Source organism: Poromitra crassiceps (genome assembly GCF_964638095.1).
Source record: "Poromitra crassiceps genome assembly, contig: HAP1_SCAFFOLD_1988, whole genome shotgun sequence".
NCBI classification, from domain to species: domain Eukaryota; kingdom Metazoa; phylum Chordata; class Actinopteri; order Beryciformes; family Melamphaidae; genus Poromitra; species Poromitra crassiceps.
The window spans coordinates 3,312-18,637 of NW_028150430.1; the positions used below are offsets into that span (position 1 = coordinate 3,312).

The 15,326-nt window shown below is 44.6% G+C and overlaps 1 protein-coding gene and 1 pseudogene across 2 annotated transcripts; both read left to right on the plus strand.

The window, feature by feature from the left end:
- The first annotated feature begins 2,938 nt into the window (after positions 1-2,938).
- On the plus strand, positions 2,939-4,742 carry LOC310772108 (forkhead box protein Q1 pseudogene; annotated as a pseudogene). Its single transcript has one exon. The product of its transcript is annotated as a forkhead box protein Q1 pseudogene (transcript).
- Positions 4,743-10,022: 5,280 nt separating this feature from the next.
- LOC310772109 (forkhead box protein F2-like) lies at positions 10,023-13,835 on the plus strand (the record flags this gene model as incomplete). Its single annotated transcript, XM_083664567.1, has 2 exons — positions 10,023-10,998; positions 13,195-13,835. The coding sequence occupies 2 exons, from the start codon at positions 10,023-10,025 to the stop codon at positions 13,365-13,367; spliced, it is 1,149 nt and encodes a 382-aa protein (XP_083520693.1). The 3' UTR covers positions 13,368-13,835.
- Between the last annotated feature and the right edge of the window lie 1,491 nt (positions 13,836-15,326).

A 15,326-nucleotide genomic window follows, 5' to 3' on the forward strand; every position in this document is an offset into this window, starting at 1 on the left:
CTGCCACTGACTAGCTGCTAGCTGCCACTGACTAGTCATTAGCTGCCACTGACTAGCCACTAGCTTCCAAAGACTAGCTGCTAGCTGCCACTGACTAGTCATTAGTTGCCACTGACTAGCCACTAGCTGCCACTGACTAGTCATTAGCTGCCACTGACTAGCCACTAGCTGCCACTGACTAGGCATTAGCTGTCACTGACTAGCTGCTAGCTGCCACTGACTAGCTGCTAGCTGCCACTGACTAGCTGCTAGCTGCCACTGACTAGTTATTAGCTTGCACTGACTAGCTGCTAGCTGCCACTGACTAGTCATTAGCTGCCACTGACTAGCTAGCTGCCACTGACTAGTTATTAGCTTCCACTGACTAGTCACTAGCTGCCACTGACTAGCTGCTAGCTGCCACTGACTAGCCCCTAGCTGCCACTGACTAACCACTAGCTGCCACTGACTAGCCGCTAGATGCCACTAACTAGCTGCTAGCTGCCACTGACTAGCTGGTAGCTGCCACTGACTAGTCATTAGCTGCCACTGACTAGCTAGCTGCCACTGACTAGTTATTAGCTGCCACTGACTAGCCCCTAGCTGCCACTGACTAGCCACTAGCTGCCACTGACTAGCCGCTAGATGCCACTAACTAGCTGCTAGCTGCCACTGACTAGCTGCTAGCTGCCACTGACTAGTCATTAGCTTCCACTGACTAGCTAGCTGCCACTGACTAGTTTTTAGCTGCCACTGACTAGTCACTAGCTGCCACTGACTAGCTGCTAGCTGCCACTGACTAGCCCCTAGCTGCCACTGACTAGCCACTAGATGCCACTAACTAGCCGCTAGATGCCACTGACTAACCTCTAGCTGCCACTGACTAGCTGGTAGCTGCCACTGACTAGTCATTAGCTGCCACTGACTAGCCACTGACTAACTGCTAGCTGCCACTGACTAGTCATTAGCTGCCACTGACTAGCCGCTACCTTCCACTGACTAGCCGCTAGCTGCCACTGACTAACCACTAGCTGCCACTGACTAACCACTGACTATAGCTGCCACTAAATAGCCACGGAATATCCACTGAGATTCCACAAACTTCCACTACCTGCCAGTGCCACTAAGCCCTCTCCCTCTCTGTTTGAATTTAATTGTCTCCACTCTGTCTCTCCTGCTGGGTGTTAGTGGTACTCAATAACTCAATAATGTGTATATGGTAATGAGTTTATGACCTTATAGTAGGCTAATAGGCTACTTAATAGTATTTTTTTTATTTCCAATAGTGTCAAGTTAGGACTTGGGCTACAGTTGTACAGCAACCTGCTATCATCTTACAACAAGATTGCTTGTAGCTGTGTTCCCTGGATGAGCATTCATTTACTGTATGGTGAGACACTACAGGTGAATATAGTAAAATTGTTAACTAATAGATATCACCATGAAACTTCCCCAATTGATTACTCACATTAAGACGTTTCTTTTGTATTACAAGTTTTCTAAAGAAGAGAGAACTTCCGCACACTGTCTCCACTTGCAAAAAAAGGATTTATTCAACAAAGGAAGAACGTTTCGGTACAACGACCTTCATCAGACTCTTCTTGGAGACAATGTTTTGCATCCAAATTTTCTTTGGATGCAGTCTGCTTTCCCTTCTCCGACACATGCACCTGTCAACTTTAGGTGTGCAGAAGTTTTGCTCCTACAAGTTTTCTGAAATGTATGTTTAAATATGCAAATGATAAGTTCAATGTGCAGTAATTTGCATACTTTTCCAGGACGGAAATCTGATTGGATAAAACCAGGTTCAAAATTCTTGTTTCATTTTGTTGACATATAGAGCCAAAGGTTTTTAGAGAGGGGATTTTGGATATATCTGTTTATAAGAAAATACCAGTCATTAAAAAAATCATTTTCGCCATGTTTTGGGGAATAAAATGTTGTATAAATCCAGTTATGAATGATATGAACAAACCCCTCTGTAAAAACCTCCAGAAGATAGGAATAAAACTGGAAAGTTTGGTGTGAGTGCTTAAGTGGACAATTCTGGCTCAGAGTATGAGGAAAGAAATCATAAAAAATACATTATATAAATCAGGATATGAATGATATGACTATATGAACAAACCTCTCAGTAAAAACCTTCAGAATATAGGCTATAAAACTAAAAAGTTGAGTATGTACTGAATTGGCGAATTTCTGCTCAGAGTAGTCTAGGTATATAGGGAAAATTATTATTATCGCTTTCACTTGCCGTGTCTCGCCTTAAGAGGGAACATATTCAGATAAACAGAAAAATACTGATTCAGAGGTCTCTGTCATCTTTGTACTTTTCAAGAATTTCAACAATCAGTGCACATTCTATTTGAACCTCGAACCAGGCTGAAATAAACGAATGAACAAAAACTGAATTTTGTTATTTAATAATCATCTTGAATAAAGGACATTTAGTTTCAAGAAAAACACTTTGGTATAGAGACATCCCGGACCTTTCAAAGTCTCAGGTGTGTGTGTGCGTGCGTGTGTGTGTGTGTGTGTGTGTGTGTGTGTGTGTGTGTGTGTGTGTGTGTGTGTGTGTGTGTGTGTGTGTGTGTGTGTGTGTGTGTGTGTGTGTGTGTGTGTGTGTGTGTGTGTGTGTGTGTGTGTGTGTGAGAGAGAGAGAGAGAGAGAGAGAGAGAGAGAGAGTGTGAGAGAGAGAGAGAGAGAGAGAGAGAGAGAGAGAGAGAGAGAGAGAGAGAGAGAGAGAGAGAGAGAGAGAGAGAGAGAGAGCCTATTGGATAAAAAAAAATGCCTGCACCCTCCCACCCCCTCCTCCACCACGTTTTATTTATCTATTTATTTAAACCGCTGGCGTGTCACGGTATAGCGTCCAATGGTGTGTATACATATTATATCCCTCAATCGCTTCAATGGATTTAAGCTGCAAACCCCGCCTGTGGGCCGTCCCTTGTCGAGAGATTATATTATAGCAGGACAAGCGTGTCTCCGGAGACAGATCTGGATTCAGCTGCTACAGAGCGGGGCTCAGGGTGCGCCTCCAGCCCTCCACACCAGAGACAGACAGACAGCCCTCCTACACCTGCTCCGCTGCGCTCACCTCTCACACCTTCATCCGATGATCTTCACAGATTGTTTTTGAGACGAGACACTGAAAGAGAAACTTAGCGCTGCAGTGCTACAGGTGACACAGAGAAGATCGATCTTTTTGGGAGAATGAAACTTGAAGTTTTTTCTGCGCTCCACTTCGTCCAGAAGCCGCTGGAGATGTGCATGGACGCCGAGGGAGGTGTGCCGTCCCCTCTGTCCGGAGACGAGCTGGGGTCGGACGGGGACTGCGTGGCCAACAGCCCGGCACCTGTGACCCAGAGCGGCGACGGCAGCAGCAAGGGGAAACCCTACACCCGCAGACCCAAGCCCCCATACTCTTACATCGCCCTCATCGCCATGGCCATCCGGGACTCCGGCAGCGGCCGCCTCACTCTGGCAGAGATCAACGACTATCTGATGAAGAAGTTCCCGTTTTTCCGAGGCAGCTACACCGGCTGGAGGAACTCTGTGCGCCACAACCTGTCACTCAACGACTGCTTCCTCAAAGTGCTGCGGGACCCTTCCAGGCCCTGGGGTAAGGACAACTACTGGATGCTCAACCCACACAGCGAGTACACCTTCGCTGACGGGGTGTTCCGCCGCAGGAGGAAGCGCATCGCCAAGAGGTCCTCCAAGGAGCAGGATCAGAGCCCGGACATCCACACCCCCAGCGAAGACACCCGCCTCCCCGCGCCGGAGGAGAGGGTGGGGGCCAAGTTCTCCAGCTCCTTCGCCATTGACAGCATCCTCAGCAAACCCTTTAAAAGGAGGGATGATGCCCCCATCGACACAGACGGTATCCCGGGGCCCCGGCTCTACTGGCCCCCAGGGGCGCACCTACTGCCCTACGCTCTGAACTACCACCCTCACCATCACACATACCACAGCCTGTCAGAGGCAGCGTACAGCACAGAGCCCAGCAGGGATGCGCTCACATACCTCCAGCACGCAGCATCACACGGCATGCTGGCCGGCGCAGAGGCCAGCCTCCCCTCACTGAAGATGCCCAAGGTGCGAGGCGCAAGTTTCCATATAGACTCCCTGCTCTCATAAAGGCGCGACACCGGACTGCTGTCAGACTTGGTATCTTTCTGTCCATGTGCACTTTTTTATGGGCCGCTCTCTTAGCTTTTCAGTGCTTTAGCTTAACTGTTTGGGACTTACAAGTCATTTTCAGTGAATAAACATGGCGTGTTGTAATAGACATAAATAATACGCAATTGCGGTTAATAGGACATTCCACTGTGTGTGTGTGTGTGTGTGTGTGTGTGTGTGTGTGTGTGTGTGTGTGTGTGTGTGTGTGTGTGTGTGTGTGTGTGTGTGTGTGTGTGTGTGTGTGTGTGTGTGTGTGTGTGTGTGTGTGTGTGCGTGCGTGCGTGTGTGCGTGCGTGCGTGCGTGTCATGTTGGTCATTTCTACTGTATGACGGCAACTAAATGCCAAATGTTGAAACATAAAAAAATTAATCTATTTATATTTTGATGTTTTGTATGACCTGCTGCGTAAACTATTGTTGTTGTAAGATGTTGTTGCATAATTGACCGAGCTGCGATGAGAAACGCATGCTCCTCTGCGCATGCTCCTCTGTGGCTGCACAAGAAAAGCATGAAAATGCTGTTTTCCTATTGATTCATGCATGCCTGGTATTTTTATGAATAAAAACGTGAACCAATGGCACCATGTTTATTGAGTATCCATTGCAGAGACAAATTGAGTTTATTTCCATCCGTGGTATTAGAGTAGTCTATGTGATCAAGGATGTTGATGATACCGGGGACCAGCTTATAGGGAAAAAAGTCTGACTCTAAAACGGCAGAGACATCTAATGCATATGTGCATTTTATTTTAGAGGCAAAGAGGTGGGAAATGATAGTCTTCTGAAATTCAACTCAAATAATCAATCATAATCACTAAAGTCCTAATAATAAAAAATAAACTGAAAGCCTCAGCCGGCTTCTCTTAAACTGATGGCTCCACTGACAGACAGACAGACAGACATAGAGACACACACACACACACACACACACACACACACACACACACACACACACACACACACACACACACACACACACACACACACACACACACACACACACACACACACACACGCACACACACACACACTAACAAAAAATTAAGATGAATAAATAAATAAATAGGGTTAGGGTTAAAGTAGTAGTAGTAGTAGTAGTAGTAGTAGTAGTAGTAGTAGTAGTAGTAGTAGACTAGGCAAATAGTATTATTATTCTTATGTTGTATCAACAATCCGATTGTTTTTGTAATACTTTTTAATACTTTATTGGTATACATTTTGTCATAACAATATACACACTGTAGCTATTTACAGAATCATAAAAGTATTTTGTGATTAAGGATAAAGAGCTTATAAATCTTGATCAGTGGATTACATCAGAGATCTAAGGGTCTACTAAAAACATGTTGAAAGAAAACGAACAGCCACAATGCACTGTTAAATGTGTCCGAATCGCACCTACAAGACGCACCTTAATAATAATAATTATTATTAGTAGTAGTAGTACTATTATTATTATTATTATTATTATTATTGTTGTTGTTGTTGTTGTTGTTGTTGTTGTTGTTGTTGTTGTACTCAGTCCAAGCATTTTAGCAAAAATATAAATTTACTTAATTCGTATATGTTAAAATCTTAAACATGCAGGCCTATACAGGCTATCCTTGTTTGGAAGCTTTAGTTGCTCTCCACGGTGCTGAACCCGAGCCTAACCTCACCAGTGGTTTTACACCGTCTAGTTTTCTTATGGCAGCACAATATTCACACAACGTCCAAGCAGGTTCTTATAATATTTTCGATTAAATTCAATACCCCTGGGGAATTGATGAAAATAATTAAAAAAAATATATATATATCTTGTGGTAGCCGACCAGAATCAGCCCCACCACCCATTTTAGATTCCGACTGACAGTTTATCTCCTCAATTTAAAATCTAATGGCATACAAAAATCTCTGTTATTTCAGTCGTATAAAATTAAATTGAAAAACGGATTAATTTGCAACGTTTCGTGGAATCAAATAAAGGACCTTTCAGTCCTGTCGTCAGTCTGATGTTTATTATTATAAAACGTAATCATGACAAGAACAATGGTTTTCATGCATGCATTGAGACGTCCAAGTGATGACGTCACTCACTCTTACAAAATGATTGATGGCAGCAGCAGCAACAACAACAACAACAAGTATGCCAGGTAGGATGGTGCTTTTGAACTCGGTATTTGACAAAATGTTAACACCTTTACAGACTGGATACATAGCCTGTTTTGAATGACGATTTTTCCACATCCCCTGAATGAGTAGGCTATCCTGTAACATAGGCCTATTCATAGTATTCCCATGACGTCACAAGCATTTTCCTACCAATATGGCGCTACAATACACACAGCTCATTGGCTGGTTGTGTCACTTGATTGTAATCACCTGTTGTTAATTGATTACAATCACCTGCTGTTTTCCTACCAAGATGGCCATGTGGTGATGTAACAGAATACTATCAAATGAGGATAGATATTATATTATATTGAGAGTTTCAATATAATAGAAGATTGACCATTTTAAGATCTTTGGGGGAAACTAACGGGGCTGTAGGCCTACAGTAGGCTATATGCTGTGATTTGCTAAACCCGGTATACTCCTATGCAGTGTGATGTCTTTATGCAGCGCAGTGTGGCTGGCTGTGGCTTCAATCGAGTATAGCAGACTGCAGGAGGAGAGTGTTTCCAGTCTGACAGGTAACAGGTGAGACGTGCTGCTGTTTTCAGGAACAATGCTGCAACCTGCAGGTGAAAGACTGGAACAGCACACCTGTATGTCCGGATCATTTATTCCAGCATCAGCATGGTCATGACGTGCAAACACTATCTACCCTATCTCTCGATTTGGCCACAGCATAAATTGCCTGTGTGAAACTGGTCAAGAATTGGCGTCAGCGTTGGCCCAGTCCACATGATGCAGCCTGAGGAGAACTCGGGCCCTATTCCAAGAGTGAATAGCTGAGCCTAGTGTTATGAAACCAAACTTTAAGGCAGGCACAATGTTAGGAAGTCCAAACAGTCTGTCACTCCAGCAGACTGAACCGCGCCTGACCTCCCAGTCCCGGAGAGGCAGCTCTGAAGCTCCCGGCGGAGCCACAGGAAACGCAGGCGGAGCCGAGGAGCCACAAGAATATTAGTTTACGTTGAGGACCAGAACTCAGTGTTTGTTATTTTATTTTCTGAATTTTTATTATTATTCGCATTACATCAAATATGCAATTGAAAACATGACAAATGGGATAGACCATTAAACAGCATGCCCTAATTTATTTGGATCGGCAGATTATATTGGTTTCTAAATAGCCATGATAGTTTTTCCTCATCTGTTTTTTAAAGGTAGAATTAGTTTTATTTAATTATGCCTTCATAGGCAGCAATAGCCTATCATATATGGTCACTCAGGGCCGGACTATTAAAAAAAAAACCACCCAAAACAGTCTGATATTCTGTGTGAGGAAAAACAATATGACCTAACCTAAACGTGAAAATAAACAAAAGTCCTTGTTATCTCTATAGGCTAATGAGCTTCCAGTCATGAATGCAGGCAGCCTATAAGACAAAATCACGTCACAAAAACACGTCTTTTGTAATGGACGTTGATCACTTGATATTTACAAAAGGCTAAATTAAGAACTTGTAATGTTGGTGCGTAAAAGGAGAGGACCGTCTTCAAAGTGCTCTCAGAACAAAGTTTCCTCCTGCAAGCCAAAGCATCCTGATCTCGGCGGGGGTCATCAGTTTTGATGTCGCAGGAAATTTCTGGGGCCGTTAGGTCCTCCAAACTTCTCTGTGTCATCATGGTGGAAAATGATTTTATCCCCTACATCCTTTGTTGTGCAAAGTGCAAAGGTTATTGTTGGTGGTCATTGTTCAGAAAATGCTCCAGGCTATAACTAAACTTAAAAAGGCCTGTGTCGGCCTGCGCAGGTCAAGTAGCATATACGCGCGCGTGCACATGTCTGCGTAGGTTAATTAGCATGTGAAATCCTATTAATAATATATGGAAATATTGTTTCTATAATTTGCTTATTTTCGTTAATGTGGTTGTTTATTTTAATGTATCAAACCCGTGTGGTACAACTCCCGCAGGAAGGAAAAGATCTGTTAATCGGCTTTCATTAGCCTATATTGAAATATTGTCTGATAGGCTATATGGACATCAACAAGTGACAAGACATTTACTGGCAGCACAGCTATCTCCTTGAGTCAGCATCGGCCCAGGCAGCGACAGTCAGAAAACGATATGCTTTTCGCAAAGGCAAGACCATTCTCTTCAACACGGATGTTGATATTACCTTTATGGGATATATAACTCCATCATGTAGGACAAATCTGTGTGTGATGTCTCCATAGGGGAGGAAACTGTCGACGCCCGCTCGGCTAATTTCTCTTTTCTCTCTCTAATGAACGTGGGGCCCATGGGAGCCACTCTGGCCCGGGGCGGTAAGCTGACACTGCCGCACTGTGTGTGGTATCCAGGGCCGGGCTTGATGGAAAAAGCCTGCTTCCACTCATGTCAAAGTCATTTACTCGGAGCAACCCCCCGCTTACACACGCACAGCGAAGACCACCACCTCTCCATCTCCCCCCGCTTACACACGCACAGTGAAGACCACCACCTCTCCATCTCTCACACTCCTCTCCCCGGCCTGGCGCAGCGCGGCACTTTGTTTTTGTTATCCTCCGGACCCGTTTGGGAGGAAATTACCAGCAAAATAAGACAAATAACACAAAACGATTCTCTTCAAGACGTTGCGTTCGTCCAGATGTGATGCTGGTGTATAGGCACACATGTGTCGGGCATCATGGTTTCATTGGCTAAACCCTCTGTGCATTGTGTGCTGCCGGTCTATTCGCTGTATAGCTTATTTCGCGTCAGGAAAATGTTTCCGTCGTGCTGAAATCACGGCTTCACGCAGGACTGGGAAAAATCTTTCGTTTTGATCTTGCGCGGCTGGCGTGTGGCGCTGTTGATTGGGATGTCTGGGGTGGCTTGATAGATGGCTTAATTGCGTGTATTGCAAAGTGGAGAGAGAGAGGGGGCGAAAGTAGGAGAATGAGGGGCTGCTGCTGCTGCAGCGCCGCCTGCACGAACGGTGAGTGGACATGGGCCAGATTTGGCGGAGGGAGGGGAGAGGGAGAGGGAGAGGGAGAGGGAGAGGGAGAGGGAGAGGGAGAGGGAGAGGGAGAGGGAGAGGGAGAGGGAGAGGGAGAGGGAGAGGGAGAGGGAGAGGGAGAGGGCGGGGGAGAGGGAGAGGGAGGGGATAGAGAGAGAGGGGGGGTGGGCTCTATTCGTCACTGATTTCAGGGAGATTTGCAGACGGAGGGTGAGGATGAGGAGGAGGGGTGGTGGGGGCTCTCACAGAGGGAAAGATTTATGGAATGATAGGTGGTCGAGCTTTGTTTGGCTGGACTGTTGCGCACTAAGTCGAGGGGTCTTCGAAGTTCCCTTCACTTTAGGGATTATATTAAGGCGGGAGATGGCCACCCGCCGCGCCACAGAGCAGCACTCAGCGCCACTGTGACACCCACTGGACCCATGTGCCGAGTGGACACTGAGTCTCCAGTGGATAGCCAGCGCCCCCCCCCCCCCACACACACTTCCTCTATCTGACAGTGCGTTCTCGGCGTGCGTTCTCGCATGCGTAAAGAGAGACTCGTGCGTAACGGGAGATTTGTGCGTAACGGGAGACGGGTTTCACTCCATTTTGCGCTGGGATTCTGAGGACCACTGGCGGTGTAAAGGACGTTGAAGGGACACTGACCACCGGATCGTAACATTTTCCCTCATTTCATCTCACAGCCCATTTATTTCTCCCCCCTCTCTCTCTCTCTCTCTCTCTCTCTCTCTCTCTCTCGCTACGCAAGTCGTGCGTCAGAGCTGACATGACGACCGAGACCCCTCAGCAACAGCTGGACCCTCCGCCTCCTCTGAGATCCAACTCGGCGTCCGGCGTACTGCACCCCGCCATGCTGAGCCCACAAGCCGCTACAGAAAGCTCGTCCACCGCGGCCAAGGGAAAGAAGACGACCTCCGGTTTAAGACGACCGGAGAAGCCACCGTACTCCTACATCGCTCTCATCGTTATGGCAATACAGAGCTCTCCCACCAAACGGCTGACGCTGAGTGAGATCTATCAGTTCCTTCAGGCTCGGTTCCCCTTCTTCAGGGGCTCCTACCAGGGCTGGAAGAACTCCGTCCGGCATAACCTTTCGCTTAATGAGTGCTTCATCAAGCTGCCCAAAGGGCTGGGCCGGCCGGGGAAAGGCCACTACTGGACCATTGATCCAGCAAGTGAGTTCATGTTCGAGGAAGGCTCGTTTCGTCGCAGACCAAGAGGCTTTAGAAGAAAATGTCAAGCCCTGAAGCCCATGTATCGGATGATGAACGGCATCGGCTTCGGCACCTCCATCCTACCGCAGAGTTTCGACTTCCAAGCGCCATCTGCGACTCTGGCTTGTCACGGCAATAGCTACAACTTGGACATGATGAGCAACTCAATGGCGGGGGGGTATGATGGCTTGAGCGGCGGCCACCACGTACCCCACATGTCTCCGAGCCCGGGGTCCACATACATGGCGAGCTGTCCCGTACCGTCCAACGGAGAGTATGGACCGGACAGCAGCAGTAGTCCCGTGCCGTCCTCTCCGGCCATGGCCAGCGCGCTGGACGGCCACTCCCCGTACGCTAGCACATCCGCACACTGGGCGTCCTCCGGCGGGTCCCCCTACATCAAACAGCAGCCTCTAGCCTCCAGCAGCCCCGCATCCTCTGGTTTACACTCTGGCATGTCGCCTTACTCCCTGGAGCAGAGCTATCTTCACCAGAACGGCAGGGACACCCACAACACCGACATATCAGGTAAATCATTTCAAATTCAAATACATAATATGGTGGATTATGGTGGATCATGCCAGTATTATGGACAGCAATAATGCATTAACCCCTCATCTCAGGGGTTTATAATCAAAGATGCATAGGCTATTAATAATTCTATCTTGCACGCCCATCTGCCACACAGGCCTAAACTGCAAGGCAATCATCATCATCATCATCATCATCATCATCAGGTCGAGTGGGTTCCTCGGGCAAAATGAAGTTGTTTATAATCAGTTTATAGTCAATATGCTGCAACAATCACTGTTTTATTGGACTGAAAATTCAATTACGTTGTAAACTCTTAACATTCAACGAATTTATAAAAAATCTACTGTCTAAAATTATGGATTTTCCTATTCAGAAAGGATAAATAATGTCAAAGGGATGGCTAAAATTCATGCATGGAGATTTATCAAAACAAATTAGCTTTTTAGTCTGTTTTAATGTCGTTTTATTTTTCTCCTTAATATGTAGTGTAGACTAACATTAATATGTAGTGTAGACTAACATTAATATGTAGTGTAGACTAACACTTAAACGTGGCCAAACATTCCCAGACCGATTTGACTCACTTTTAACATGTAAATAAGCCCGCATACATTGGCCTCGCAACGTATTCAATAAAATAAACGCCAGACTTCACAAAGACATTTATATTTGTGCAATATGAAGATGGGCTTGAATTGGTGATTTGTGCGCAATATTCCATCGAAGCCTATATCCACGCACGTGATGAGAAAACGGTTAAATTCCAGATGAGATCCATTGGAGGCAAGTTTCATGCTGTAGGATATTTGCCCAATTAACAAAGTTAAAACGCTATATAGAATTACACATGAACACTCGTTTTTTGGTCGCTTTAATTCACCTTCCTTGTTCATGCTCATTAGTTTAACATAACACACTGAGGCTTTACTAAAGTCTAGGGATTTCTCCGAGGCGGATAATGCTGGAGCCCAAAAGGGTCTTTGAGGTTAACCAAACAAAGACTGTGCGGGTCGGACCACACTGGCGAGGATTTAAACCACCGAGTATCCACTATACAGACGGAAGGCCGTGTAGCCTACAACTTTATACGCGGCGTCTTCAGCCTTCAGAGGCGCACTGCACATGTAGAGAAATAGCTGTCAGTCAGCCCTGTGTTGTCTGTGAAAACGGGCGCAGGGCGGTGAGCTGTGGCCCTGGAGGATAAAGCCCGTCTTTCTCTGAAAAACACCGTCACATCTGGAGTCCTTATGACCTTGACGAGCCTGCATGGCGCTCCCCATTTATTTTTCTGTTTCTGGAAGACAGGCTTGAGGCTTATTTCGAGACATGACAGCCATGTAACAATATTCTCGTGCTCTTCAGTGATATTCAATTATACAACGTATTGCTATTGACTATTAATCAAATATATGTTTTAATGAATTAAGATAAACATTATGCATTTTTAACATAAATTAACTGGAAGTGGGACACACACACACACACACACACACGCACACACACAAAGCGGGCATTATTGCGTTGTGTCAACTTGACAGACCACATGCTTGGAAGGTGCATGTATGTCAAACAATTATAAAAAAAAATAGTTCTAGTGGCTATAGCTTTATATGCAAAGAGAGAGAGAGAGAGAGGGGAAAAAAATAATTTCTAATGACTGGCTGAACTAATATGAAAACTAAAATGAGTAAGATCTTTCCTTTGGAGTTGTTTTTATAGCCCTATAATGCTTTGCTCTTCCGCAACAGTAAACCATAAGTTTCTAAATATTCAAGTAGGGAAACGGGACAGGGTCAAGGCTACATTTTTTGTGGCCTCATCATAACAATTTTATTAATTGTTTTGTTTACAAATTCAAATAATTAAATCCAATGTTGGAGAATAAAAAAGTTTGCATTTTGCTCAGCTCAGTAAACACGTTGAAACATTTTCCATAAAACAGATTTCTTGTACAGCAGCAGGCCTACAAACGGATATAGGTTTAGTCTACTTATAGGCTGCAACAACCCTAGGCCAAAAGATGTACGTTTTCAGCATATTTCCTTATTGGAGAATTATAATAGGCTAAAAAATGAAAAGAAAATTACTTTCATAGCCATTTAGTCCGAAGGTGAGGCTAATCTTGATACATTCACTTCGTGTTTTGTTTTTTTAACCATTGTAACAAAATGTCTTCTTTCTTATATTTAGTGGGAATTCCACGTTATCAGAGCCATTCCTCTGTCTGCGACAGGAAGGATTTTGTGTTGAACTTTAACGGCATCTCCTCCTTCCACCCATCGGCTGGCGGGTCCTACTATCACCATCACCACCATCACCACCACCAGAGCGTCTGTCAGGACATCAAACCCTGCGTGATGTGAGCTCTGCCCTGCGCGGCGCGGCGCACTGAATGTGGACCTTGAGAGAAAACTTTAAAGTCGACGGTAACAAATGTAACTGTGTCCGTCCGCTCATGATGAAAGCAAACAATCGGACAATTTGTTGGAAGAATCATACCAGGATGTAGCCTAAATGCGGTATTATCTTTCGCATGTTTGCCTCCCGCAGCCAAATTTGGTTGAACTGAGAAACTAGCATTGAAGGAAAAATAATGAAGAAACCCCACAGAGGCCTACAAAACCACTTTGCCTAAATGCTCCCTGACCTGACAAGCGTTTTCTTCTTCAAAAGAAGTCTCAAAAACACGACTTTAATGTGTTTGCTCTTATAACACGTGCAAACAAATATATTCTATATACTGTAACTATGTTCTATTAGAGTACACACACAATGCTTAGGCTAACATGAACTGCAACCAACTTTGCACTTATTGTGTAATCCCTTTGACGTTTGCCAAATTTTGTCTTGTAAAGGTTTCAATAAAGCTGATATATTTTAGGCTATATACACCCAGCCTTCTAGCTTCTTTCTATGCATATTTATATAAAGGACGTCATTTAAATGGCCTTAAAACAAATTATTTTTTAATGCTGTTCCTGCATATCAGCAATATGACCTATAGCGTCAAGTTTTAATAGGCTATTATATTATTTTCTTTAGTATTGCCAAACATCTAATAACGCCATTCGAAGAAAACTATGACAAACTAGATTCTAATTAAATGTTCATTATGCTTGTCTTGCATATTATTTTATCAGTGAAACAAATCATTTGTCACATAGGCCTGTGCGTGCCAATATATTAAGTGATGTGCTTCTGATGGACCCTTCTCATGGGGGGCATTTTGTGTCGAAAAGGAAGGGTAAACACAGGTGAAAGTAAAACAAATGAGGGTTTCAAACTTCCATGATTGGAATTTGGAAACCCTCATTTATAGTGTTTTGCTTGCACCTGTGTTTATTCTGCCTTTTCGACACAAAATGGCCCCCGTGAAAAGGGTCTATTGAGATGGGATAATCATTAGAGTGATTTGATTGTGAAATGGTTTATAACAACACTCTGCCTGTCAGCTGCATAAGGGAAATATGATTGTTACGGAGTGAAGAAGTGCAGTGTGCAGGGTTACAGTGACTTCTGCAATGAGCAGCGTCCATAACAAAGCAATATGCACAAGTCCAGTCCAGAATAAGAACTGCAAAGGCAATTGCAAATATCCTTAAAGTAGGAACAGCAGTAGGCTACACCAATGAAATGACCAGTGTGTCTCAAGACCAATGGCAATAAATAGAGTTACTGGCCTATTCAGTCAGATATTTCAGTATATTTCCCCATTTTGCATGTTTCATGACCACCTCCAGCCTATACAGCTGAAAGTGTTTTGCGTCCTTAGGCAGCTCTCTTCCATGTGGATATCAAGGGTTGCCAACATTTGAAGAAGTCACATAAACAAATGAAACGAGAGGGGCGCATTTATGGAAATGCAACAACATGGTATTTTTAGAGTGTGGTAAACAGATCATGCTCCCGCCCCCGTCTGACAAACACAAAGCAGACTTGGGCGGTCGCACTTGTGCTACTCTCATTTTTTGTCTGCATTTCGTTCATGAATCAAACGCAGCATCCTTCATGATGACTACCATATTTGTATAGATATAGAATTTGGCAGAAGCAATTCGTATATCACTGACATCATCACAGGTTCTTCTATTGATTTCTGTTGAGTTATGGCTGATTATTCAGTGTCTAAAATGTCTAAATGTGTCACAAAGCATTTTGAATGGCTGGTTGCTTAATATGTTAGGCTACTTGTTATAATGGCACAAGGTTTTAAAACAGTAGAGCTACTTTCAAAATATATTTTTTCATGAGCCTAAAACTGATTGCATGGGTCAAGCAGGTCAAGCAAAACGCACCATGCAGTGTTAAGCTGTTACACCATT